Genomic DNA, 26,876 nt, shown 5'->3' with positions numbered 1-26,876 from the left:
ATTAGAAAAAACATTGTTTTAGACCTTCAAACTGGATTTTACTCAGTTCTCTCCTCTTTGTGCTGTCAAAAACAGAACTGTCACCAAATGTGACATCATATGGATTAGTTTGTGTACTACACAATATATTATGGTTTTTAATTGCACTCTTGGGTCAAGTCCCTGAATACGTTCTGTGTGGAGTTGGCATGTTCTCCTTGTGCATGCGGGGGGTTTATCTGGGACTGGTTAAGGAACTGTCCAGATGAACTTTGCAAACGTCTATAGCTTGCTGACACAGTAAACAAGCCATTAAATTGGGTTTCTCTGACAAACTGGAATCCAACCGAATTCAAAAGTCCGAAAACTTTTATGTCTTTACTTCTCTTTCTATTCACCATTAACCTCCTTGTCTTTATATCATTCTTAAAAACACAGAAGCATGTTTGTTACTTTGGTTATTAAAACATTCTGTCTTTCTTTGTCGGAGCTGCTCAGCCTTTTTCAGCCATGCACACATTCAGGCAGCTGGCAGGCAGACCGACGGCCTCATTAGCTTTTGTTTTCATCTGCTTCGAAACACCATGAGCTGGTTCAAACTCTCATCTGACCACAAATCCTGCCGTGTGATTGGACAGCAGGGATGAGCCTCAGCCAGCTGACTGGAAGCCCTGCCCCTGATTGGCTCAGTTTGTCAGAGCACTTCCTCCTGTAGCCGGGCAGATTGCACATGCTCTCACGAGGACTGAAGGGTTTTAAAATGCATATAGGAGCAGTCATGAGACACAGTCTCAGCCTGAAGTCCACAGGAATCATTTCCTGTTACATAAATGCCCAAGAAATCTGGGATGCGTTTCTTTAAAGGGAGTTATTACTTTAGGAGTAATGTGTTACATTTTATTTATTTATTCTTGAACAATTCAGTATGCTTTAGTTTTAAACGTATGATGATTCAATTCAGTTTCAATTCAGTTGTATTTAAATAGCCCATTACAACAAAGTTGTCTCAACGGGCTTCACTAATTGTACAAAACATTAAATTGGTTATTACAGTAGCTGATTGCTAAACTAAACTAAACAGGCTAAACCACACTGGGCATCCCTGCCTTAGACCCCCCTTTATTGATAATTGGATGCTTTTACATTTTTAAAGTCCTCTGCATGCACCTGTAATAGTAACTATGCAAATTATTGATGGTTGTATCCATTCTGATCATCTCTGGTTAAATAACCAGGATCGGAAAACTCTGACATAATTTATTTGTTTATATTGACACTTTTTACAGTCAATTTAGAAAATGAAATTTGAAGTTTTTGCATCCTTTTAAAATCATCATCATCTTAACATATTACAACGAAATGCATGTTGATGTATTTTAAATATTGTGATGAGATATAAACAATTAAGTCCTGAAAAGTCACCATAGCTAAAGTGCTTTTTTTCAAAATAAAATGATGTATATTTCTACTCTTTAATGAATAATTATTACATGTTATAATTCACGCTTTTTTTGTCTAGTAATCACATACACCTAAGAAAATGAAGCTATTTCTAGACATTTGCAGCTATGACTGAAGTAAGAAAACTGAACAAAGCAAACCCTTAAAACAGTGGTGGGTCTTCAACGTTTGATTATCATTATGTAAGTCTGTCTGTAGACCATCTTTAGGTCAGGAAAAGGTTTGTAACATCATAACAATACAGCTAGCAGCATGTTAAAATGTTAGTGGCGACTTGGTGCCAGAGCTGTGGTTTAAATCATAAAGACACATAAGGAAAACAAAATGGCGTTAAAGACCCACTATGATAAAAATTGTGTTTTTTCACAAATCATTGTAAATCAGGAGCAGACAAAAAAATGCATAGATCCATGCACGTCTTTGTTTTCCTCGTCTGAGCTGGCTTCTGCCTGACAGCTATATAGCTGGATAGCAGCAGTATTTCTCGCTATTTTTGTTGCACTAATAATGTTAGATAGGAAGTATGAGGGGCTGTAAGCTAGTGAGAAAGCTTTTAAAATGGCTCAAAAGATGATCCAAGAGTGCAGATTAAAAGTGGAAATCATTCAGTCTTTTCATTTCTGTCCCTTTTGATAGTGAGGACAGTGGAGTCTGATGTACATTGCATTGTGTGTTTGTGAAGTGGTGAAAAGAGAAGCGTTGTTGAATATTCCGCAGTATCAAAGGTGCCAAGAGACTGTCACACTTGGCAGCTTTGCCTCTTTCCATATAAAGCCTGTTGCTGCACTATTGGACACAGACCCATGAGTTCTTGTGCACATTTGCTTTCCACGTTTAAACCTCCCACAGTCTGTGATGAAGCCTGTGCTTTGTTTTTCTGGGTGTTTGGCTTTGAGCATGCTCAGTGCAGCTGCTATACAAGTCAGTTTAGTGTCAGATAACCCCCCCCCCCCCCCCATCTCTCTTTCAGGGGTTTTGAGGTTGTTTTGATAACTAGTAGTGAAATAGTTTTGTACACAAGTGAGCTCCTTACAGGTGGGAAAAAAAGCTTTTAGTTACACGGATTTCAATAAAAATTAAGAACATTTCTTTATATAAATAAAGAAAATGTGTGTGAAGAAATGTGAAGAAACTGGATTCTCTAGAAAGGACTGTATTATATTAGTTCGTACCCCGTCAGTTTCTTGCACACAGACATAAATGAATAATGACTTGGAGACAAAACTTATCTTTTGTGGAGGTTTTACTTCGTACAAACACGAAGGGGACAGACAGATGAACATGGTGCATTCAAAGTCCGAACCAAGGAGCTCAGAGATGGGCTTGGTATAAAAACCCTGCATTTGCATATTCAGAAGATCGTCCGATGGACCCCCGTGTGAAAATCACGCCCTGGAAGAGACGCATAAATCCTTATGTTTCACGGGCCAATCTTTTCCAGCATAAGTGAACACAATCACTTTGCTCCCAAATGCAATCTCTTTTGCTGCACTCGCCGTGCACAATAAATCAGGACGTGAACTGATTGCATCTGTGGTTCAATAAAGGCCCATTGCATAAGACTGGCCTGCTTTTAGCTGGATTTGCCTTGTAAACTATTTATTATTAGATGTTAAAAAAAAAACTAAAAGAACTAGAGAAACGCATCACTCTTTTTGTATCAGCACCTCACCTCCTTAACCTCACGTGATTCTCTGCAACCCAACACGATAAGACTCCGGATGTTCAACCAGCTGTGCAAAGTGCACCATAACCCTTTAATAATTAGTTATGACCCATAACTAACCATTATGATCCATAACTAACCATTCTCTCCTTTTCCTGTTCTCCTCAAGCATGTCTTAGATGCTTAGCGATTCTACATATCAAACCCACCCTCATTAATAAAACTAGTGTTTGTTGAAGTATTTTACATAAATTACAAAGAAAACGAATACGTGAGCCCAGTGATTTTTAAATTCTTTTCTTTTTCCTCATCTTTTGCTTCCTTTACATCATAAAAAGACCAGAAATATGTAATTTGAAGGAGTCTCCCTGGTTCATCTGTAATTGAAGAGCTCCCGGGTCAAATTTCATCCATCTATATTCCCTTTTTAAGTTTTGTACTAATGTGTTGAAACACTTTTGACAGCTTTTTTGCTGAAAAACTTCAGGATGCTGACGCAAATGTAAATAAATATATTTTCTTAAATTCTAAAATCCACATCGCATTTTTACTAATGATTTAACACATTTGATTATTTTTCTTACATTGTGTTTGAAAGTCCCATGACCATCAAGAACTAAACAATGGTGATGGGAGCTTTAAATATGTACCACCTAAACTTTATTGGGTTGAAAAAAGCCTTCATTGATATTTCTGCGGTTTGTTATGGAGTCACGTTCAGAAAATAAGCTTTACTGCCCTACCATGGAGTCCTAAGTGTTTTCCTTCTTTTCTCCCTTAGCACGTCTGCTAATGTGACGGATTCAGACGTTGCTCCTCCTAACAGTCACCTCTTCTTCATTATTCACCTGTCTAATGAGTCACAAGCATTACTCAAGCTAATGAGAAATTTTGGTTGCAGGAATTAGTCACCCGTTCTGTTTTCAACACAGACGATCCACTATATCTAAAGAAACTCCTACCTGGAATATAAAGCGAATCAACCCATTTTATTCTGAACATTTTTTTCTCCATCTCAGTATTTGGAATTGAGTCGTCTGTTTTGCACAGATGAGTCAACTGTAAAGTCTGGGTTGACTGTCGTGTGTTTAGATCTGCATGTGATTCAGATTTACAAGAAACAAATGCATCCTTACATCGCTGGCACTTTCATTTTTGAGTTCTACTTAGTTCTACTTAGCTTGGATAACTCCTTACTCTCACAGGCAAGTCTCTCAGATAACTCCGATGAGCTTGTTTATCTTTTCTCATCGTGGCGTTGCTCTGCAGCGAAGCCGCTTTGTAATCACCCCTCGCTCTGCTCTCTTTTCTTATCGTGTCTCACCGCCGTCAGCCCTCGCTCCACATCGTTTGATCCCGTGGCGACTTGTGAGGCATGCTGGGATTGATGTTTATTTTTGGTCTTTCAGCTGATGAGCTCGACTGGCCCCAGACAGGAAACGCCGTCTCTCTCGCTGAGTGTTGACAGTGAAGAGATGCTGCAGTGTGGGTCAACGGGTTTTAAAGATGTGACCCATGTTATGTCACGCGTTGATATCACTTCAGTCTCACCTTGTGATGATCTTGTACAAGGCAGAGTAAATTGTCTTTTTTTCTTTTCTTCTAGTCTTAAAGTCTGACTCCAATCATCTTTCGATCTATTTTCTAAGTGTTCCCAGTGGTCTTTTAATTATGATTATGCCGTTTTTAAACTAAAATCAAAACGCCTGTGTTGTTTTCTAGGACTTATTTTCTGTAGAGCAGCAGTAATTCATAAAAAATTTGCCTCTGAGTTGTGGGGAGGACCGTTGGGGTGGAGTGAGCCTACCCTCATTTCTCATGATCCCTTCACTTGCATACAGCCCCTCGAACTCCAGACCTAACATTAGGGGTGCAACAGAAATGGCGAGCATTAAAAATAAATGTAAAAGGCGCCACCCAGTTTTGAGGACAGATACCAGCTCAGACGAGGAGAACAAAGACGTTCATGGATCTATTTGTCTGCAAGTGGATGCATTGGAACGGAGCAGGGAGCTATTGGATCACCGATTGTAGTTTGTACGTAACAACTGCAGCATTTTTTCATCTGCTCCTGATTCCCTTTTTTTAATAAAGAAATACTTAGCAATGCATTTTTTATCTTAACATTCTGAATATGTGTCTCCATCATTTCTTGAACTATTGTTGATATTGGATGGAGAGGCACATCTGGGGCTAATTGTCCAAATGAGGGCAAATTCAACAGGAGGTTTGACTGTTGTTGGGGCGCAACAGTTGTTTCAGCTTCAGCCAGGACGTCCTGTTGGCACGCCATGGGTGGCACGAGGGCTGGACGAAAGGATAGTGAACGGGTGACGCCATCCCTGAGATCAAAATGGATCAGGCCGATGCAAGTCTTACTCAAGTGAAGACCAGGAGACACAGGGAGAAACTTGTCTTTATCTGGATTCAAATACTTTGAACTTTATCGGCCATAATATTTTACACTGGATTATAATTGATTTATTTTTTATTTTTTTTTAGCTTTTTAAAGCTCAAAGATTTAGCGACGCAGTGTTGGATCAAGGTGTTGGTTGATTTATTTATTTAAAGATATTAATAAAACCAGTATTTTCAATGAATACAAGAAGCATGTTGGAATCTATTCATCACATCTTCAAAAGCAATACAAGTTATTAATACAGACTGGCATAAAAAAGCTGTTGTTGTTTAAAAAGGTATTTGTTTTAGAATTGGTAGGGATTAAAAACAACTGGCACTCCTGATGGCTCATTAGTTTGGCGAGTTGTGGCAAGTTTGGAACAGTTAACATCTTGATTTTGAGGTAAAGAGGTGTTTAAAAAGATGGCAGACAGGCTGCCTCGCAGTTCCTTTTTTGGTTTTTGGCAAATCTGAACATTTTTGTTAACATTTTGGCAGCTCAGATTCCTCCCATATAATAATTGCATCAGGAAACGAGAAGGATCGCCTTGCTTGTGTTTGCCTTTGCTCTGGTAGCTCCCCCCCCCCCCCCCCCCTTCTTTTCCATCTACTGCAGAAGCTGTGTCTGACGGACTGCTGCTTCTATCTCCCTGTGGCCCAGTTTGACAAGTTGCTGTCCCGCATTAGTCTAAGGAGGTAAAAATAAAGATTAAAAGGAAAAAAATTGTTTCATTATTGCCTAGATACAAATTTGAACAAAAAAAATACTTGAGAAGATCACATCATTTACAGTGTTTGAGGTTTTTCTGGATGACAGACTTATGACCCATCCACAGTATACCTCGCCTTCAACAATCAGTAACTGGGATAGGCTCCAGCAACCCCCGTGACCTTATAAGGGATTACATGGGTTTTGAAGAAACATGGATAGATTAATGGTCGAAAAGGATGACTCAATGTTTCCATCATTCTTTGACAGATGTCTGGTATCTGCTGCTGTTTGTGGTTTTGATTTGGTTTCCCTCATCCAGGTATTATCCAGATATGTGATCTTTGCCAAACCAGACCCACCCTCCTGCGGTGTAGGTCATGTAGGAGAGAGCTGATGCTTATGCAGTCGACGTTGATTCAAGGCTTTGACCAAATCTCTCTTTACTTCTTTAATCTCATTGGTCTCTACAGAGCACCTGTGTGGTTCCTATGCCACAGAAGAACCTTTTTCTTATAAATCTAAACCTTTAGTAAATGAATTTAAAGACAGATTCACAAGTTAACTGTGTCAACAACCAATTGCCCCAAAAAAAAAATTATGATGATAGCCATAATGGTACCTCTGTATTTTTTATAGGGTCCATTTAATTAAAATTCTTAAATTTTCTCAAAAATTGACCGTGTGCCTTGTGGTCTGGAGCCTGCCGTAGTGATACGTACTGTGTGGCAACAGAATGACCTGAAAATCCAGTGTATTCTCTTGTATTTTATGTTTTATTTGAACATTGTTGGCAGTTATTGTCAATTAGTTGACTGATCTGACATGTTGAACTTTGCAGAGGCTGTGTATTGTAGATAAGGGAGGCAAACATGACAAACAATGCAGATCACTAGAAAAACTTCCCATCAACCTGGCTGTCCAATCACCTGGCTCTTGTACCTAGACATTCTGGTTAATGTGATTCTACCACGTCATATGACTCTTTTTGTTTCGCTTAATGTACTCTATAATCCGGGGTCCATGTGTATAATAATAGACCATTTTTTTCTGTTTGTTTTTTTTTAAATATTGCATCTTATAATCAGGTGTGCATTGTGTTTCTAAAAACTTGTTTGTATTTAAGCCTAAAGGTCTCGATCTGTGATCATGTGTCTTCACAATCCTGTTTTTTATGGAAATGTATTCAAAGGAGTACACTTTTTAAATATTAAACCCATCTGATGTAACCACAATTATTTTCAGCATATTTCAAATTTCTTGGTAAAAGATCTTAGATAATCAGCATTCCTATGACCTTTTATTCAACTTTGATACAATCTCTACCGAAAACTGAATTCATTCTTTATTGTTTTGATTTTTTTGCTTGAGGTTTTTCTTCAGATATGAGAACAAATGTTTCTTAAGGACACGGGGCCTCTGGTTTTCTCTTCAATTAGAATTTTTGTTTGAGTTGAGCCTCATTCCATATTGTTTAAGGGCTTCTTAGAGTTTGTTTGATTTGCTTTTCAGTATTGGTCATGACTTAAATTCTATGAGGGGCAAAAAATAGAAAAAAAAAAAAAAAGAGGCAACAGTGAGTCTGTGTTTACCGAGCTGCTTTTAAAATATCCCCACCATGTCACCCTGTCTGCCAGTTCAGCTTTCCTTTTTTAAGCTGCGTGTGTTTTTACTGGTGGTTGAAACTTCTCGATCTCACTTAGGTGCACCTCACCCTTCTCTGTGCTGGAAAAAGAGCAGCTTTCTTTCATTACAGCCCTCTGAGAATGCGAAACCATCCTCAGACCTCACTCTCGCCATGTATAATTACCAGGGTTAGAGCCCCCCTCCCCCCAATGCAACCCCTTTATTACCATTGCAACTCTTTGAAGAGGTGATAAAGATGTCGGTGTCGAAGGTTCCAGTGATTTCAATTTCACCCCATCTATAAGCTGAGGGAGTAGTCTGCACCTTCTTAACCCTTGTGCTATCTTAGATGACCCCACCCTTACATTGACCTGTTCTCCCTACCATGACAAAGGTGGAAAGATTTCATGTAATCCATGGACACCAGTGAAGATCACAAATCATTGAAGAAAAAAGGTTCAGAGCACTGTCTAGTGGGTCTAGATGACCCAACTTTAAAGTGCCTAGGATAGCACAAGGGTTACAAATGATTTTTTTCAATGTGCCGCATTCCTAATTGTTGGAAAGAAAACCGTCCCGGTCAGCATTTCACACCAACACAACGTCTCATCTGGTACCAGCATCTTCTTGGGAGGGAAGGGTTAAGCTGGACATGTCACTGCTAGGATTCTTCGTAGGGGGAATCTGCTCCAGAACTAGGCTTTAAATGACAGAGCAGGAACAGGAGAAGATGATTCACGGGGAAAAGTGATCAGTTTTCTCAGCCACGGCTCTAAAGATCTTGGCAGAGTCTGAGGCCCTTTGAAGAAACTGTTCCCATCTTTCTTTTTTCTCCTTCCTTCCGCTCATGTGTTCAGTGGTTTGTCTACCTGCCAGCTCTACCAGGACACTGAACACTGCAGCAGCTATCAAAGGGCCAAATCATCAAGGGAACTCGGGCTTGGCTCGGAACTGGGCTTGGTTTTTCTGCTTAGTCAGATGCCTCTTGTATACATATGCTAAGTTGAAGTCAATTTAACAGTGAGTGTGAAGCAGACTAATAATAGCTGCTTTGTCAAGTCAACCAGTTTGGTTGGTGTTCTGTTCAATACGTGGTCACAAAGTCCACCCTTCATACAAACGGAACAATGTTATTTTTACTTTTAAAACCATAGTAGCAGCCTTTAGGACAACTGTGTCAAACTCAAATGTGGCCCTCCATGTCATTTTATGTGGCCTGCGAGAGCATAAAAGTTTTTAATTTCTTAAAATAAAAATAAAAAATTGGTGTGCTGTGTATTTATTCATATCTAGGGGGAATCAGACTTAAAATATGAGATTGGCCAACTATACATTAGGACTTAAACACCATCCATATGACCTAACCTGACAGAATCAAATTTAAAAGGATTTATACTAGAGTAACAAACAAACGTATTTTTTTATGCACATGCAATTGTCACTTTAAAAAGTTATAATAAATAAATTATGAGTTATTTAACATTAAGGAGTAGGTACATTTATTTTTCATTACATTTAGTTACATGTATAAGTTATATCTGCCCCTTTGAGGACAGACACTATGCTGATGATTCAATCGATGATGGACAACTGTACTTCTTCTTTCTTTCATGTTTAGTAGTTTTGATATTTGAACTAAAATTATTTTAAATAAGCAATAATATTTAAGTCTGGCCTACTTTAGGGAAAATAATCTTTGAGTACTGTTATTGTACCTGTTATACTTTAGAAGTATCACATTAAGCTAAGCACACGTGCACTCGTACCATGTGGTTGAGAAGCGGCTGGTTCAAGGAGTCTCATAGCCCTACCGTAACTCTTCAAGCAATCAATCCAGCGGATTCTGAGGCGCTGATATGAATCACTGTACAGAGTTGAAGTGCTTACACCATCGACACAAATCCACAAAGAGGATTTTTATTGCAGAGAAAAGCAACTTTGCACCAATTGCAACACATTTTAAACCTGTAAGTGTTGGCGACTATGACCTGCCTTCATTTTTCTTGAATCATGTCATCACCACAGCTTTTGAGCAATTAATATTTTTGTTTAAGAAAAACACTTTCACACAAATAATTGTTGGAAACTTTAAATTATACAATAATTTAAAATATATTTATTTTTTTGAAAAATGCTACACGCTAAAATAAATTAGACATTGGATCCAACGGAAGCATTCATATTTAATATTCATTACGAGTTTTCTGCCACATACACACTCAAAAAAACAACATTTTAGAAGTCCTCTAGCTTTCTTCTAATAGGTGAGTGCACAGTGGTATGTCACGCACATGTTGCTCTTGCTTGTGCAGTTTTGAGTAATTCTATACTCCTTTCGACCTCTGTCCTAATTATGCTGTGGACCAAGCATGTGTGAGCCAGACGAGGTTTTGCATGGCCTATGTGATCATAGTATTACATGCAAGGTTCATGATGGATTGTCCTCCAACTTATTGCTAAAAAACCATTTTGGTCCATCACTTATCCAGTTTGAAAATGCAAAATACAAGTTAAATGGCAAGTCTTGGAAATGTCCAGCATGAATTTGTTTTAAAAGTAGAATTAAGACAGGGTAGGTAGGTTTCTGATTGCATAAAAAATGGTCAAAGAGTATTAAGTCGGTATGCAGCACTGTGTGTGTGCTCCAACTGCAGAAATGCAGGACATGCATCAGGGGCTGTGTGAAAGTAGGCCACTTCAAACTGCCCAGACAAACACGAAAAAAACACAGATGACTAACCCCAGCACACGCGTGTCATCCAGACGAGCTCCGTCTGACGCCGGCCGGTTGAACACACATGCTGCTCCTCCACTCGCGCTCTGTTTCCTCTCTCACATGAAGGATCGCAGCTGAATTAGCGGAGATGTGCAGCGATCCATGAGTGAGGAGCAAGACTGAAGGCCTTCTGTTATTTTCATTTGGTTTCACACTTAAAAATCTTCTTTAAAATCGCATATCAACATAGTGGTATTTAAAAAAATAAACCTTTTATTGTTGTCGCAGCATTATGCTGTTTTCATTGTTTCCAGGTGCTAATAATTCATTACAATACTACAAATATGTAATCATTGTGCCAAAGAATAAATATTTTACTCAACGACTCATTGCAATTCAAATGTCTGTGATACAACTATTATGTTTTGATCAGTTTTGTGTTAAACCATAAACAAACATGAATTGCATTCAGGAATACCAAGGTTATAAGGTTATAAAATTGCAAAGGATACAAAAAAAAGTCTGATCAACCTTTTTTGATTCTTTTCAGGCATATTTAGTTAAGTAAATATATATTAGCTTGTGTGTTTGTTTTATTTATTTTCATCAGACAACCTATAGCTGTGGTTAATATAATTGGGATTAAAAAAATACTTTCTTAGTATTAGGAAAAGGACATTTTATGTCTGTCTATGAGATTTGAGGTAAGTAAAGACTTGTATGGTAGCTTAGCTGTTTGGTTTTGAGTTATTTCAGCATCTAGAGTTAGAAAGGCCAGTGTAATAAGTTCATCAAGTTAAGACTTTTCCTGGTGTGGTCATGCACTGATCATGTTTAGGTTGAAGCAGCTCCTGGCTCTCGGTAATTAGCTGGTGTCACTGAACCATTGTCTTCCTATTTTTTTCCACTTTTGCATATAAAAAAAAAGTTGTATCAGAAATTTAGGGGGAGGATTTACAGACATTGGACATTAAAAACTGAAATTCTGCGAAAGAAATGATTATTTTCTTTGAGCTTCTAAAACTGGTTGGTCTTCAATTTACAAGTGCATGCAAAAAAAAAAAATCTGTGTTCCCTTTGGAGATCTTTATTATTGTTTCCAGACTATACATCTGTAAATATCAAAGGAGTTTACCTCACTGTAGAAAAACCTGCGCAATTTTTGTGATCCAAAGCCAACTCTATACTTGTTTGGTGTCCAACTTGTTGCTGATTGCATGGATCTGATGATGTCTGGGTCTAATTGAGTTAACAATCCATGTTATCAGCGGCAAACAGTGCACAGATCGCTCCAAAAGAGCATGGAAGTAGAGCTAAAGGACCAGGATTGGACAGTCCTGAAGTAGGAAATGTCGTCAGGTACAGACTCCTATCAAATGGCTCTGATTAAAGGATGAATTTAAGAAGCTTTAAGACTCAGTAGCTCTCAGTATCCCTGCTCCCGTTTCGATGCAGGGCAGAAATGGTCTGTCATGCGAAGTTAGAGTTGGTGGGTGGAGGTTTCAGGGATTCAACGTGATAGTTTAAGAGTTGTGTTTAAGACGCACTTGAAGGGTTATGTCGTAAAATAATTTCACTTTGTTTCTAGAATGAAGTTATTTTTTGTTTCTGCCATTTCATTATAATTTTCAGATAGGGCTGGGCGAAATGGCCTAAAAAAAAAATCTGATTTCATTTTTTTTAATTAAATTTCCGATTTTTTTTTTTTTTTTTTTTTTTTCCCCCCCGACACCCCCACCCACACACACACTTAAGGAAAGCAATAACTGCAAACGGCAGACAACTTAAAGCAAATTTTGCTTTTATTTCATCTAAAGCAAAACAAATGTAACCCCCATTTCTGGGATGAATAATAAATTCAGAACAACTCTTGGAATCAAAGTCCCAGCTGTATTTTAAGTCACACTTTGTAATCTAGACTAAAAGGAGACAAACATTCACCTTGAGAGTAGCACCATTTTCTAAAGCATTAACAATACAACTCATATCTGGGGTCTAAGGTTTTAATTAAATTAATAAACCCCGTCTTCTCCAGGGTATATATGGGTACCATGTTTTTGGCTATATGTAAATATGTAAAGCGACCACTTCGGTTATTGTTCGCCACCGTGCCCCTTTCCTAGGGATGGGTACCGAGCTCCGGTATTGAACGAGCCCCGGGGCAACATTCTTCAAGACCGCAGTATCCGTAAGATCTGACCTCCACGGTTCTGCTATCGGTGCTGGAGAAGTCGCATTTTTTTTGTGTCCCACTAGATATAAACCAGAGCTGTGACGACGGGGGATTTTTGATCACTGCGGTGATGAAGCAGCAGGAGTCGCGGTTGTAGAATGAGTATGAGTATGTGTGTCAGCGCGCTGCGTGTGTCGGAGGAATGAGCGCAAGCCGCGCGACAGTGAGTGACAGCGTGCACAAGTGTTGTCGGCGTGCACCAGTGTTCATGTTTGGTGATAGGGAGGGAAGGAGAACAGTAATAAAAGGTTTCCCGCAGGTGTTGGAAAAGGTTTGTGGTGCTACTGCCTAAATACGTAGCCACAAGTGGCAGTGCCGGTCCACAGCCTGGATAAAATACACAGTCAGGAAGAGCACTTTCTTCTTAACCATCTGATCCCCTGATGGGATAGGCCTAAAGATGAACAATATTTTAAAAAAAAAACTTCGAGGTAAGTTTAGAATTTTTATAATTTGGAATTGGTTTAAGCCCAAAAAGTTATGACAAACCAATTATGGTGAAATATGAAAAAAGCATTAATTATTTGGTGCAATTTATTCAAAACCTATTGGACCCACTGCCATGACTTAGCCACTTTAAGTATCTAGTTTTCAGTAGTTATTGTTCTGTGACTTACTAAGGTATCTAAACTGATTACCGGTTTCTGTTATTTAAAAGTAATCCCTTTTCAATATTGTAGTCAGTTTTATGTGATTCATTAAATCAATCCTGTCACACTGATAAAAGTACATACCGGTAAGTGTATGAAGCAATTCGCATTGTCAGCTGTGTTTTCCACATTAATTGTCATTGTTATGGAATAGGTTTGCAATCCCACTGCAGCTACTTTTTACAATTCTAGAAGGTTTCAGAGAAGTAGTCCAAAAATGGAGCCTTCCACTCTGTGTTACTCAGCCAAACTGGACTACAAGGTTTCTTTGACATGTTTTCTAGCTTGAATCCAGTCACCTCCCAGCCTGCGTTATCTCCCATCCTTTTACATCTGTTTACAAAGCTTCATTCTGAGCCTGCGAGCAGGCCTTTCCAACAGAAAACTGTTGCCTGATTCATTTCTCTGAAATCTTCCAGTCAGCCAACATCAACACTAATGAGCCATGGAAAGAGAATAATGAGCTTTAAGGAGTCCATCTCATCTTGGGGTAGACGGTTTTTGGAGGCGGAGTCGGCCCTGGGTCGCTCTAACATCAGGGCCAATGGCTTCTGACAGCAAGCTAATTCCTCCAGTGTTCCTACGCGTTTCAGTCTTAACCAATCAGAGCATCTGATGAAGCAGTGATTTTTCATAGCTCCTTCTCTCTGACAAATATTCAATTTTTCATATAAAAAGGTCTTTTGTGAAGGGGGAAATTTGTCTGTGTTCATGTTCAGACCAGCCTAGTGAAGCTCTGTTTTTAGTTCAATCACATTTTTAAGATAAATCAGATACTAATCGCATCCTGATGTTCATTTGAACAAAGCATTCTGTAGATTAATCTGGATGTGATCATGCAGATGGTATCTGGCCTTCCTTAATTACATCTCTGTGGTTTGTGTTAAAGTTTTTCTCTTTTGCTCTTGGCATGCAGGACAGATGGCAAAACAAAAACGTGTCTGATTTGGGCCAAGTTTGATTTTAGTGCTTTATCTTTTTAAATTTATTTCTTTGAGGAAAAAAACTGATTTTAGTTTGGCTTACTGTCTTTCTTTCATGTCTCCAGATGTTTTCTCTTTTAAACCTTTAGCCCCAGAAGACTGGAACTTCGCAGTGCAATAGGGACAGGAAGGATATCGCCAGACTAAACAATCTAAAAATGATGCAGAACAGTCTTGATTTTATTTTATTTTTACTTTGACTCACCAAATAGATTCAATAACGGTGTAGCTTACACTGACCTATATTTGATATTTTTTATTTCATTGAAAAAATATCTAGTCTTTTCTGCACTACCATACAGGCTAATTATCAGTATATCTCATACATTGACTCCATCAATCAATTGGATAATTATAACGTTAGCGATCTGGCGGCAGTGTGTTTGGGCTGCACGAGTTCAAGTATTTTAACTTTGGCGTCAACCAATCAACAACTCAACTTTAGCGCGTGAGGCGTTGATTAAGTGATCAGAGGGTGGAGTCCTCTTGAACTTAAAGACATTTTTCTTATTTATTTCGAGACAAGACAAAAAAAAGTCCTTTAAATTTTTTCTCATTTTTATCTTATTTCTCCTCTGACTAATTCGGGACAAGTCGCCAAACGGCGTCACAGAGAGACGGAAGTAGCACTGAAAGCGGCCGTCATTCAGACGTGATACCAGACATTGGAGACGTGATAACCAGCGTAGAGCCTTCATAATGAATCAACCTGATCTCTAAACATCATTGGTGTCATTGGTGTTAAGAGTTTTATTCGACGTGAACGCAAGATTAGGTTGAAGCTGGACCATTCTGTGCCTCATATTGAAATTTTCAACAAATTGGAGTTCTGCCAATTTGTGGTGACAAACTGTAGATGTTTTGCTGATGGTGTTTGTTAAAACGACCATTGGGGCTTTGGCATCCTTCATTATATGAATCTCTGAAGGGATTCACATAATGTTGTTTCAGCTGCTTCTATATGCCCCGCTGGAAAGGCCCTAATGTTGTGGTTTGGTAGCCTGGTTCTGAGCTTTATCAAGTTTCAGCCTCCCTCATAACCCCCCCCCCACCACCACCCCACCTCCAGGTTTCTAAAAATGAGTTGATGGGTCATTACGTTATGGAAAGTTGCCCTGATGGCCAGACTACCAGATCTAATTACACAGCTTGTAACAGCCCCAATACAATCTTTGCTAAGACAACTTTGCGGTTGATTTACAATCGTATAGCACCAGTTTCTCAGGTAAGATGCGGTGATGAACAATCACGCAACTGGCCCTGCTAAACTGTTCGAACTTGTTGATGAGAATTTAAAGGCAGCTGTTCTGTGGAGTCATGCAGAAAATGATCCCTCCTCTGGTCTGGTCTTTTCTTTCTCTATTATGATAAACACATCAGATAAAAAAAGTTTTAGGTTGGGTTATTCATGTTTTCGTGATTTCTGGCACCCTTGTTTGGGTCATAAGACTTGTTAGTTTTCATGCTCGCTGAGCTACAAAGATGGGAAGTGTGTGATTTGTGCATGTGTAAAAGTTTGTGTATCTCAGCCAAAGCTTGCACCTGGCCTCCTTGTGTATATACCCCAGAGCTCAGAGGAGGGGGCAGATAAAGAAGTCCTTGTCCCTAGAACCATGACACACAGAGAAGCACATGTGCATGCGCACACACACACATCCTTTTATTCTCGCCCAAATCGGCACAATTTCCAGCTTCAATCTAAACCCAAACTATATAAATGTTTAGACAACAAACTGTTATGATGGCATAAGCGTCCCTCGAAAATGACTCTACTCGGCTGGTATTTCCGTGCGGGGGACAGTCACAGAGCTTCTGTCTTCCTTCATCCTAATTCACACATGCAGACAGTCTGACACACACTCGTAAATTTATATTATCGTTGTGGCTTCTTAATTTTTTTTCTGTCTCCACAAAGCCCCAGACACTTGGCTCCCTCCCTTTTCCCGCCTATTCTTTTCACTCATCCTCATTCTTTTCCTACCATCCTGTGGAGACTGGTAGCAGGACTCCAAAACTCATTTAGAGAATTTAAGCAAAAAAATAAAAACATTTGCTTGGTTTATTTGTGTTTTTTCCTTTCCAGATATTGCTTCTATTTCTCAAAACATACATACAAAAATTAAAATGATGTTTGTGTAAATTGAAAGTTCAATAATTTAATATCTTAATTACAACATAATTAATTATATGATTCAGATCTCAGTGTGGTTAGACTGTTGTGAAAGTCTCTATATAATAAGTTTTAGTTGCATCTAATTCCAAGATGAGGTTCCAGAGATGAGAAACATTTAACTGAGCAGTTTGTAGTTAGATAAGCGTGAAGAGAATGCTGTAAGAACTGCTGTGATTTGTTGAAACAAATGAAGCTTTATCTAAGGTTAAGGCAGTCTTTAGTGAAGTCAGGTTCCCCTTGCTGTCCTTTTCTATAAAACTGCTTTGGCCAGATTGTAGAATTAAAAAATGACTTAAAAGAGCCTTTTACATTGGCTTGTTTGTAGTTTATAATTAAATTCATATTGCTGCATATTAACTCATTTGAATTACTTTTAGACAAAAAGTGACGTGTTAATTCAGTGTCAGAGCTCATATACGGCAGATACGGACGCAGACCTGCAGAACAGGGGGGAACAATCAACCTGACAATATGGCAAGGGGCAAACAAGCTGATTGTGGTGATGCAGCCTGACTGCAATATTAAGAACAAGAACAGTTTCATAAAGTCAAGGGCTGATAGGAGCTGAGAATGTGGAAGGTAAAAGTTCCTTCTGCTCTATAAAAGTAGATTCAAGAGATTCCAAAGGACAGAATTAGAAATAGCTGTTTTAGTGAGTAAATTCTCAGACATCCGGTAAACGAACTAAGTGAAAACAAAAAACAAAAATATATATATATGTTTTTTTTTCAAGTAAATGAACACATTTAAAAATATATTTTTTTTTTAAGAACAGTTGTTTTTTCCCCTCATTTTGTTTGTTTTTGAATTTATACTTTTATTCTATTTTTCATTTATTTTTATTTTTAGTCAAAAGTCATTTAATTCTTTTGTGCTGCAAACATTTTACAGTTCTTCTTTAGGGCTGCACAGTATGAGGAAAACATACAATATTAGTGATAAATATTGCGATGGCGATATAACATGCGAATATAACCAGCAAAAACCTCTACCGTTAATACGTCATTTCCATTTCACTGCAACTTTTCAATTTAGATGAGAGTCAACATAACTTAAATTCTGCTCCAAATGACCCTCAACTACAAAGGAGGCGAGCATCTAACAAACATGAGTTGCATCTGATTGGTCAACAACGTAAAGGGCTCTATCCGATTGGTTAAATGCATAAAGGGATATATTTTGATTCGTCAAGTACTTCTAGCTGCCATAAGACTGTTTTAGCACATTTAAGGTAACCATTTATAGCAATTTTCACTGTCATTCGCAATATGAATATTGCACAGCTTGATATTGAGATAACGATAAATTTGCGATTTATTGTGCAGGCTTAATCGTCTTGCTAGTCCTAACATTTTTTCATGACCTTTTTTTCCTTATGCAAAAGTTTCAAGTTATAAACTGACCAGTTGGATGCCTCAGCAAAAAGAAGGTGGTACCTACTAGGCTAAACGTCAAACTTCTAAAAGTTTGACAGATTCTCTTGAGACTTCCTTCAAAGCATGTGGACAACAACCTCACTCCTGATTGGCAAGAGTGGTTGCTATAGAAATCCTGACAAAGACCGGTTCGGACCAATCACTGTTTACTGATGTGGTCTGGCTCCAACTCAGCGGCAGCTGTATTGCGAAAGAATAGCGACTGAAATAACTTTATTTGGTTGGAGCTGGAAATGAGTCGTTCTCTATGGGTGACATCACACTCAGTCCAGTCAATATGTAAAACACAAGATTTCTTATTTGTGCATAATCACAAATCTGTAGTTATACAGGTGTGATTTATTACAGTGATTGATCTGCATTTTGTGATGCTACAAAAGCCCAAGTTTTTAATTTTGATGTTTGATTTCTCTATACCTCAAAAAATATGCGCTTTTTCCTTCATGAAGGACTTATACTCTAAAGAAAATACACACAGAATCTACATCAACATGTGAAAAACAAACCGTTGCCAAACACAATTTTTTTTTTTTCACTTCCTGAGCCCTGCAGACGTTTCCATGATGGAGGAAACTGGTTCAAACAATCCCACACACAGACTTGAGGAAGTTTACTGAGGATAAATCATGGTGTTAGTCACGGGAGAGCAGATGACCGAAGAATTATATCATATTCCAAGGAAGCATGGAGTCAGTAGGGAGGCATTAACCTCAAGTTTCAATAACTGCTTTATCTATGCCGAGCTATAAAAGTCTACTAAAAGATGAAGAAGTTTTAAATCCTTGTAAATTCATAGAAAATGTTTTTTAAGTAAACGAAAACCAATGTAATTAAGAAACACAATTTACTTCATTTTTTTTGTTGTGTTGTTGTTGCAACATCAAAACATAAGTGAACTTGCGCATTAAGCATTTGTTTTTTGTGGAAATTAGTGTCAATTTTAATTTCAGTTGATACATTTGACTGAAACGTAAAAAAAATGTGCATCAAAAATATAGAAAAATATTTAGGCTACCTTTTCTACAGAGACAACTGAAATTAAATAAAAAAAAGTTACCATCAATATTTGCAACTCTTTTGGCTACTTTTTTTGGAAACGTATTGCATTCAATTAAAAACCTTTTTTTTTCGTGGATAAAAAACCCCCCAAAATAAACGGGGGTGATCAACATTTTCAAAAGCAAAGAACTCCAAACAGGCTGGGCCCTAACCTCATCTGCCCATGAAAACTATACGATGACCGGCAATTGAAAGTAGAAAAGCCACAAGGTATCCGTGCAATAGACATGATCATTTATGTCCTCGTCACAATACTACCAGTCTGTTTTGTTCTTCCTACTTTGGCTTTTCCGTCCACAAACATTGCGGAGAAAAATGTTGGTTGTAGTTCTATTGACCAGTATCAACTGTTTATTTTTGTCTGTAGTGATGCATAAAACGAGTTTGTCTTGATGTGAAGCTGCACAGGAAGGCAGGGACCGTCAATAAAGTACACAAAAACACCCCAGACGAACAATTTCTCATTAACTCGCCATAAGTTACCTCAAAAACATCACAAGTAGTCATTATTGCTAAAACAAACTCCACAGAATTTCCTAGTATTATTACTCTTTCTCGTAGAGTAAACCAGCCTGTTTGAGTAATGCAAATAGTAGATGCATCCTTATTTTCATAGCGAATTCTAAAAAGAATTGTAGCAAATTCAGAGAACATAACGAAGTTGACAAAGTTGACCACACCCACAATGGGAGCATCCAGCTGGTCACCCACAGACTTTGCTGCTTTGTGCCTGATATTCACCGCAAATGACTCAAACAAAATAAACAACCTGTTCATTCTGGTTAATATTTAATACTTTCCCAATATTTTGCTCTGTATTGTTTGTGGATAAAGTACGTAGGAAAAACAAAATTGACTGGCAATATGTTGACGAACACATAAACTAAACGGATCGTGTCCATGAGACGGACACTTTGTGGCTTTTCAACTTTTAGTTGAAGGTCGTGTTATCCTTTTCGTGAGCAGATGAGGTTAGAGCCCAGCCTGTTTGGAGTTCTTTGCTTTTGCAGGTCTTAAAAATGTTAGAAAGAAAATCATGGAAAACATTTATACAAAGATCAGCAGCCTTTGCAGAGAGTGTAAGCTGAACTTTACTCAAAATAACTCTCAATATTGTTTAGTTGCAACACATTTAATTCAAAACGGCACACTTATTTTTTCAGTTCATCATGTCTTAGCACAGTGTATATCACTCCGCCAGGCTCCTGACTACGGTGGCCATGATACTCCAGCAATCCATCAAGCATCGTGGCTTAGTAGTTTATCATAATGAACATCTGGTTGTCTTTTGGAAGCAATCCTGTTGTTTCCACCATGTTCCACCTGTAGACGTTTGTTCTCTTGTAGCTTTCGCAGATTCTCCCCTCAGTCACCCTTGACCTTTTCACCCGCCCGGCTGCCTTCACAGACACATGCCCCGTGGCTAAACTGAAATGGGTTAATCCCGCATCACACAGGCTGTGCACTGCGCCAAACCGTTGCAGACCGAGGGCTCAGGTGTCATGAATCTATTCCCCGCAAAGGAAACTTTATAGCTCAGCTCATTCTACAAGCATGACGCGGTCATTTTCGTCTCCACTTCCCCATCTGTGAAAACAGTTAATCACTGTCAATATTTCTGACTCGCGCCAACAATTTTACCTATGCAGTACAAAACCATTCTAATATTTTGGTTACTTTACAAGAAAAAGCAAGGGAGATGGGCTTTACATACTGCTTATGTTAATCTATGTTGCACTATGATAATAAATCAGTTTTCTGCACTGGACATGCAAACATCTGTGACTTCATTTTCCAATTCTTGACAGGATTATTTAAACATGCACTGTAGTATTAGCCAACCTTGTCGGATTTACTGATGTTCGGCCAACTCCTCATGCACAGTAATTAAGAAATGGTAGTGACTTTTTTTGTCCTTTAATATCGGTTTTCACCCTTTTAACAGATGGCACACAGATTATCCAATGAATGTGTAAGTGGTGCTTGATGACAGCATGAAGACGAGTCCTTCACCTCATCTTTTTTCATTTGTGTTTTCAGGGTCGACATGTTAAGACGGGACAACTGGCAGCCATCAAGGTCATGGACGTCACAGAGGTCAGTGTCTAACAGAATCCAGGGGTTTTCAGAAAAGCAGAAAACCCAAGTTAGAAGGGAATTTGTAAATAGTCAGTAGAATAAACAGCTTCTCTATTCAGCATCTGACTGAAGTATATGTGTTGGGATAAAATATATGTTTTGTGTAATAATTTTATGAAAACAGACCAGCCAAACTACAATATTTTCCACAGTATAAGGCGCACGTACAACTTTTTTCCTCAAACGACAGTGTGCCTCACTGTCTGGAGCGCCTTATGTGTGGATTCATTCTGGTCGTGCTTAACGATGTCAAAGTGATTTTGAGAGGAACACAGCGCTCGGTCAAAATGTTGGTCTGTTTTTAAGTTGCAAACACGTTTTGGTGTTATTGTGAATTTGCTAACGTGGCTAACATGTAGTGGTGTTGAACTGTGTGGTTATTCTTTAATTTTTTTTAACATGTAACTAACAAAGTTGGGAATTAACATAGTCGCAGTAAGGTCTGGTTTAGGGGTAATGTGGAAAATAAAGTAATCACGATAAATCCAATGTTCAAGTTTTTGTGAATTAGATGGTATGATTTTCATTGTTTTTTATTCAATTAATTGTGTAATTGGACATTTCCCATACTCCCTTGCTCTGTAGCTGCTCTCTAATCTACTGTAAGTTTTTTCTTGCAACAATCACAGACCTTTAGGTCTTTTTTTGTGTGAAAGTGTTTGGAGCTTCATCTGACGCACAGGGGATTCTGCGTGTTTTGCTGTTCACTTGCAGGTTTATCTCAGAAGTCTTACTAGAATTTCCTTTTTGGTTTTATTAATTACCTTTTAACACCAGAGCTTTAGCTCCAGCGTTTACATTCTGTTGACTTCTGTAACTCTTCAGTCGTTTACGTAATTGACGTAATTCCATCCGATTCTGTAGTGGAGTAAAGCAGCATCAGTTGATTCTGCCAAGCATCAATATGCAACGCTTCGCTAATGTTTGCAGTTGCAGTTTTGTGCTGCATATCAGCGAAAGGTACGTGTTGATTGCGTAAACAGTCAAGGTGTTATTTAGGTGTCACCAGCAACATCTCCGGTGTTAAAGGGTTTAGTGAGGCATGAGGAAAAAACTAGCAAAGAGTTTTGGGTCACCTAAACCTTTCCTGCAGACTTTAGTGTGTATTGGCTTAAAGCGTCCCACAAGGTGGGAGTTTAGTGGGTTTTAAAGAAAGACACCACTGGTTTGAGCTCAGTTTGCATTATTGTGCTGTCATCCAAACTCCAACAATGAAGACAGAGCTGCTTAGATCTTCCACAGCTCTGGCTCTAGTCGAATGTTGTCACAGAGAGAATTAAATCTTGCGAGCAGGAGCTGTTTAAATCATTTCGTTTGGGCTTGTATGTAAACCTTCTTGGCTAAGAAATCTACATTTTTGTTAAATGGTTAAAAAAAAATAGCTACAGCGTCAGAGGCAAAAGCAGAACTTTAGCTCTAACCATAGAGATCAAAGGGAGCAGTGAGGAAAAGATCAGGGGATATTTGATGGAAATATGTTTATGCATTCAGACCAGCTGAGTCACTGAAGAGAATTGCACATGCTGGGGCGTGGGGTTCAAGTCTTTTAAGTAACTTTTCTGTTTTTTTTGTTTGGTAGTTAAGACTTTTATAGTGGTTCCTTTTCCGTTTGGTTCACACGATGAATTTATCTGGGCACCTTTTGAAAAATGGCAGGTACACAGTGGAAGTTTGTTTACCTCGTAACATCTTTATAAAAGGAAAAAAAATCAGATTGGTAAACAAAAAGGCAAAGATGGACTGTTGGGCGTAAAAAAAAAACATGCAACATTTTAATTGTCCAAAAATAAAGAAAAAAATTACATTTTTATGTTGCAAGCAAGTATTTCAATGTAAAGCAGCATTTTGCTTTAAGGTTTTGGCATACATGTGTGCAAACGCTTTGGAAGCTAAAATTATAGTACACACATACTGTCTTTGACAAAGCCTGTTCCTATACTTGGAGTCAACATATGGCATCTTGAGAGTGGAGTGTTAAAATGAAAAGATTCCAGAGTTGTTGGTTTTATGGGATGGGTCTAACTGCTGGTATTTGAGATTTATGTGTGCTTGATTTAATGGCAGGGCTTGGGTTTAAAATGCTGGCATGTGTTTGTGCATGTTTTGCTCCACAGTTAAATATGCCATGGAAATAGGCACTCTGTTTTGCAGCATACTTTTGCATGCAACTGTTTTTTCTTTGCTTTACACCTAGAAACACTGGGTCACATGAATATTGTTTAAATAAGAGAATGACCAACAAATGATGCGTAGAGAAGTCAAAAATCACACCACAAATCCTCAAAGTCAAAGTCATGGGCTGTAGTGTTCCGTCGTTCCTTGGTATTAAACACATTTTTGATGAGTAAAGATCACAAGCAGGAACCACAGTGACATTGCAAATGATAACATCACACTTCAAAGCAGTTTTACTTGGTAAATTCGTTTTGAATGTGTGTTTCGTCAGGAGTGTCTTGGATTGATCTCAATTTCCAACCCTGTGGCTTTATGTAAGAAGGTGTGAAAAAAATCCAAATTGTTTTTCAGATTAAGAGGCAGGAAGGAAGGGAAGGGCAGTATAGCTCCTATTTTCAAAATGAAAGGCTCTGAAGGGGCCACACAGTAAATGAAAGTGTTGGAGACATGTTGTAGTTATCTCTCTTAGAATGATTCATAAACATTCATTAAGTCCATTGAAGTTCATTTAAAGTGCATTGGTTGTCTCGCTTGAATCAGTCTATCTTGCATCGTTCTCTCTGTGTGGAGTTTGCATGTTAGCCTTGTGCATGTCTGGTTTTCTCTGGCCACTCCGGACTCCTCCTCCCACAGTCCAAAAACATGCTTCATGGGTAGGGCTGCACGATATGAGGAAAACTTGCGATATGCGATATTAATGATCAGTAGTGCTATAACGATAAAACTTGGGGTATGTAAACAAATTGCAAAACAACCAAAACATCATTCCTCTTTCATTGCAACAGTTTAAAAATTATACTCCAAATGACCCTTGTCGACATAGGAGACAAACATCTAAGATAAAAGGGCTCCATCTGATTGGTCAACAACGTGAAGGGCTCCATCCGATTGGTTAAATGCATGAAGGGATGTATTTGGTTCGTCTAGTACTTCAAGCTGCCATAAGATTGTTTTAGCGCATTTAAGTTAACCATTTATTGCAATTTTCACCGTCTTTTGCGATATGCATATTGCACAGCTTGATGTCGCGATAACGATACATTTGCTATATATTGTGCAGGCCTAATCATGGGTTAATTAGTGTCTCTAATTGTAATGGATCTGGTCTGGTGACCTCCACATTGCTTTATGCACTCACTTGTGGTGAAAAATGCACCACCGGTGATCAAGCTGCTAGTGGCGCAGAAGTCAGCAAAGATCTCCCCGTTTTCGTTCATTTCCCCAAGTCCTTGGCGGCCCATAACCTCTTTGTATCTGCTGTTGTCACTGCCAACCTTGGCGTTGAAGTCACCCATTTCAATGATGATGTCTCGCTGTGGTCAACTTTGCAAAATGGTGGTCAGTCCGTTGTAGAAGTTTTCCTTTTCTTCTTCATTGCTGTTTTTGTTGGGGCATAGCACTGGATAATGTCCATGTTTATCCTTCTTTTGTTAGTTCGGAACGTCGCCACCAGGAGTCTGGAGCCATTTGCCTCCCATCCAATAGGTGCTCTCTGTGCTGTCCTGGACAGCATCAATGCTACTCCATGCATGTGGGGTGAGCTGTCTACCTCGTGTCTGGAATATAGTATCAGCTCTCCCGAGGCGAGCTTCATCTGACCGAACAAGTCCACCTAGATTTGCTGATTCCCAGCACACCGAGGTTGTAGTTTTTCATCTCAGCCGCCACCTGAGCAGACTTGCCAGTTGCATACATGGTCCTGACATTCCATGTACCGATGTTGATAGTGGCCCTGGTAGAGATGATGGCCGTCGGCCTGGCAACTTCCAAATAAGTCTGGCTTCCACTACCAGGCATCGTAGTACCTCCAGCCAGAGGTCCATCCTCTCCCAGGTCTGGAATTCCTGTTATATTTCCTGTTAGCTCCAGTAGCAGTGAAGGTTTTTTATTGGGACAGTCTGCTGACCCTTCGCCCAACCCTCCTCCTTCCTCTGTGCTTGGAACCGGCAAGAGATTCTAAAGAACCTCCCAAGCGTGGGGACCGCTGGAAGAACTCGCCTAAGACCGGTCCGCCCAGGGAGCTCTTGTATGCGACATATATCCCAACCGGGGGTAACAGGCTAAAGATGAAAGAATTGTAATCAGGTTTGATTGTGAGTGAGTGTGTTTTTATGTGACTATAGGATGGATTGGCAAAAAGTCAAGGGTGTACCCTGCCCATACCTAACAGTAGCTGGGATAGGCTCCAGCAATCCTATGATCCCAAAAGGAAATAAGTGGGTTTAGAAAAATAGATTAATGAAAAAAATAATATGTTTGTCCTACCTCTTTTTTCCTGTGCTTTTTTGTTCTTCCAAGAACTTTCTTTGTGCTAACAGTTTTTCTCGTTCATTTTCTCTGGCTAGGTCTTGTAAAACCTACAGAGGAATAAGCACGATGGTTGTCCTCTGTCTGTCAATGTTTTTTCTTAGTGAATTAGAAATGTTTTTAAGACCTGTAGGCTCAAACTGCCCTCAATAAATGTTAAAAAAAGATAAACTGACAGGTTTAAAATTGGTGCCCAAGACAAGTTCCCTGGAGTGGTTGCTTGTTACAGACATGCCTTCTGGTCTCTCAAAGCCAAAGCCTCTATTTTCCATGATATTTCCAATTGGCGGCCCGCCTGTCCCTTGGGGTCGTGGTTTTGTCAGCTTTTGCTCTCATTGTGTGCTGCAATACTTTAGCAACTATATGGCCGCCACCGAGTCTCCCCATTGTGTCATGCCCAAGAATGATAATGAGCGGCTTCGGGAGTCTTTGTTTTTGAAAGGCAGACTTCAGGGGAAGGTGAAAACGTGGCCCGTAACGATGCATAAAACTTGCTCCGCTGGTCCATTGTTTTTAACCTTTTTTGAGCCAATGTACACTTTTTCCTAGACAAAAATCCTGCGGAACACCAGCAACTAAAGATTAAAAAATAAAAGGAGGTAAACTATAACAATCTTGTGTGCATTTTTTGTAATTATTGTAGCACAAAAATTTGATGTTGCAGCTGTTTTCCCTAAAACTAGCTTTAGTTTTCAATAAGAATTTTGAACTAAATGAGTTGAAAATTCCTCGTAGTCCCTATAGGAGACACTTAAGTCCGGCTGCAAGGACAAATGGGGCAGACAAGGGCGAGTCAAAGTACATGGGCAGCTTTTATACGGGGGAAAAAGAGCGAGAGAGGCAGTCAATGCATGACAGAGAGAAGGTGATGTCATTATCTCTGTGCTGCATCTGGATCCTGGCATGTAGGTCACAGTTTGGCTGCCAGTTCTCCATCCAGCTTTACCTTGTTTGTCCACTGGGTGTGTTTTTTTTTAATGTTTGCTGTTTGTTGAACCAGTAGTTTAAGGTTCTAAAAAAAATGGCAGCAGTGACTTAACCTTATTTTGCTCCATCACAAAAAAAGGGAGGTTTATGATAGAAAGTCATAGCATTGGTGTAGACTTGAAGGATGATGGTTCTCACAGTGCTGGTGCAGGACTTAAAGGTATGGAAATTCTGTAC

General features: G+C 39.0%; 1 protein-coding gene across 5 annotated transcripts in view; it reads left to right on the top strand.

Annotated features, from left to right (window-relative positions):
• LOC101157981 (mitogen-activated protein kinase kinase kinase kinase 4) overlaps window positions 1–26,876 on the top strand; it is a 77,665-nt gene that overhangs the window by 11,284 nt on the left and 39,505 nt on the right. For all 5 annotated transcript variants that reach the window (XM_023951180.1, XM_023951177.1, XM_023951179.1 and 2 more), the window contains exon 3: window positions 21,132–21,188. In XM_023951180.1, coding sequence (XP_023806948.1) covers window positions 21,132–21,188 — 57 coding nt within the window. The remainder of the gene's footprint in view (window positions 1–21,131; window positions 21,189–26,876) is intronic.

Source organism: Oryzias latipes, chromosome 21, assembly GCF_002234675.1.
Source record: "Oryzias latipes chromosome 21, ASM223467v1".
Lineage (NCBI taxonomy): Eukaryota > Metazoa > Chordata > Actinopteri > Beloniformes > Adrianichthyidae > Oryzias > Oryzias latipes.
Note: the sequence above shows the minus strand (reverse complement) of the source record. Positions and strands in the feature narration are given on the sequence as shown.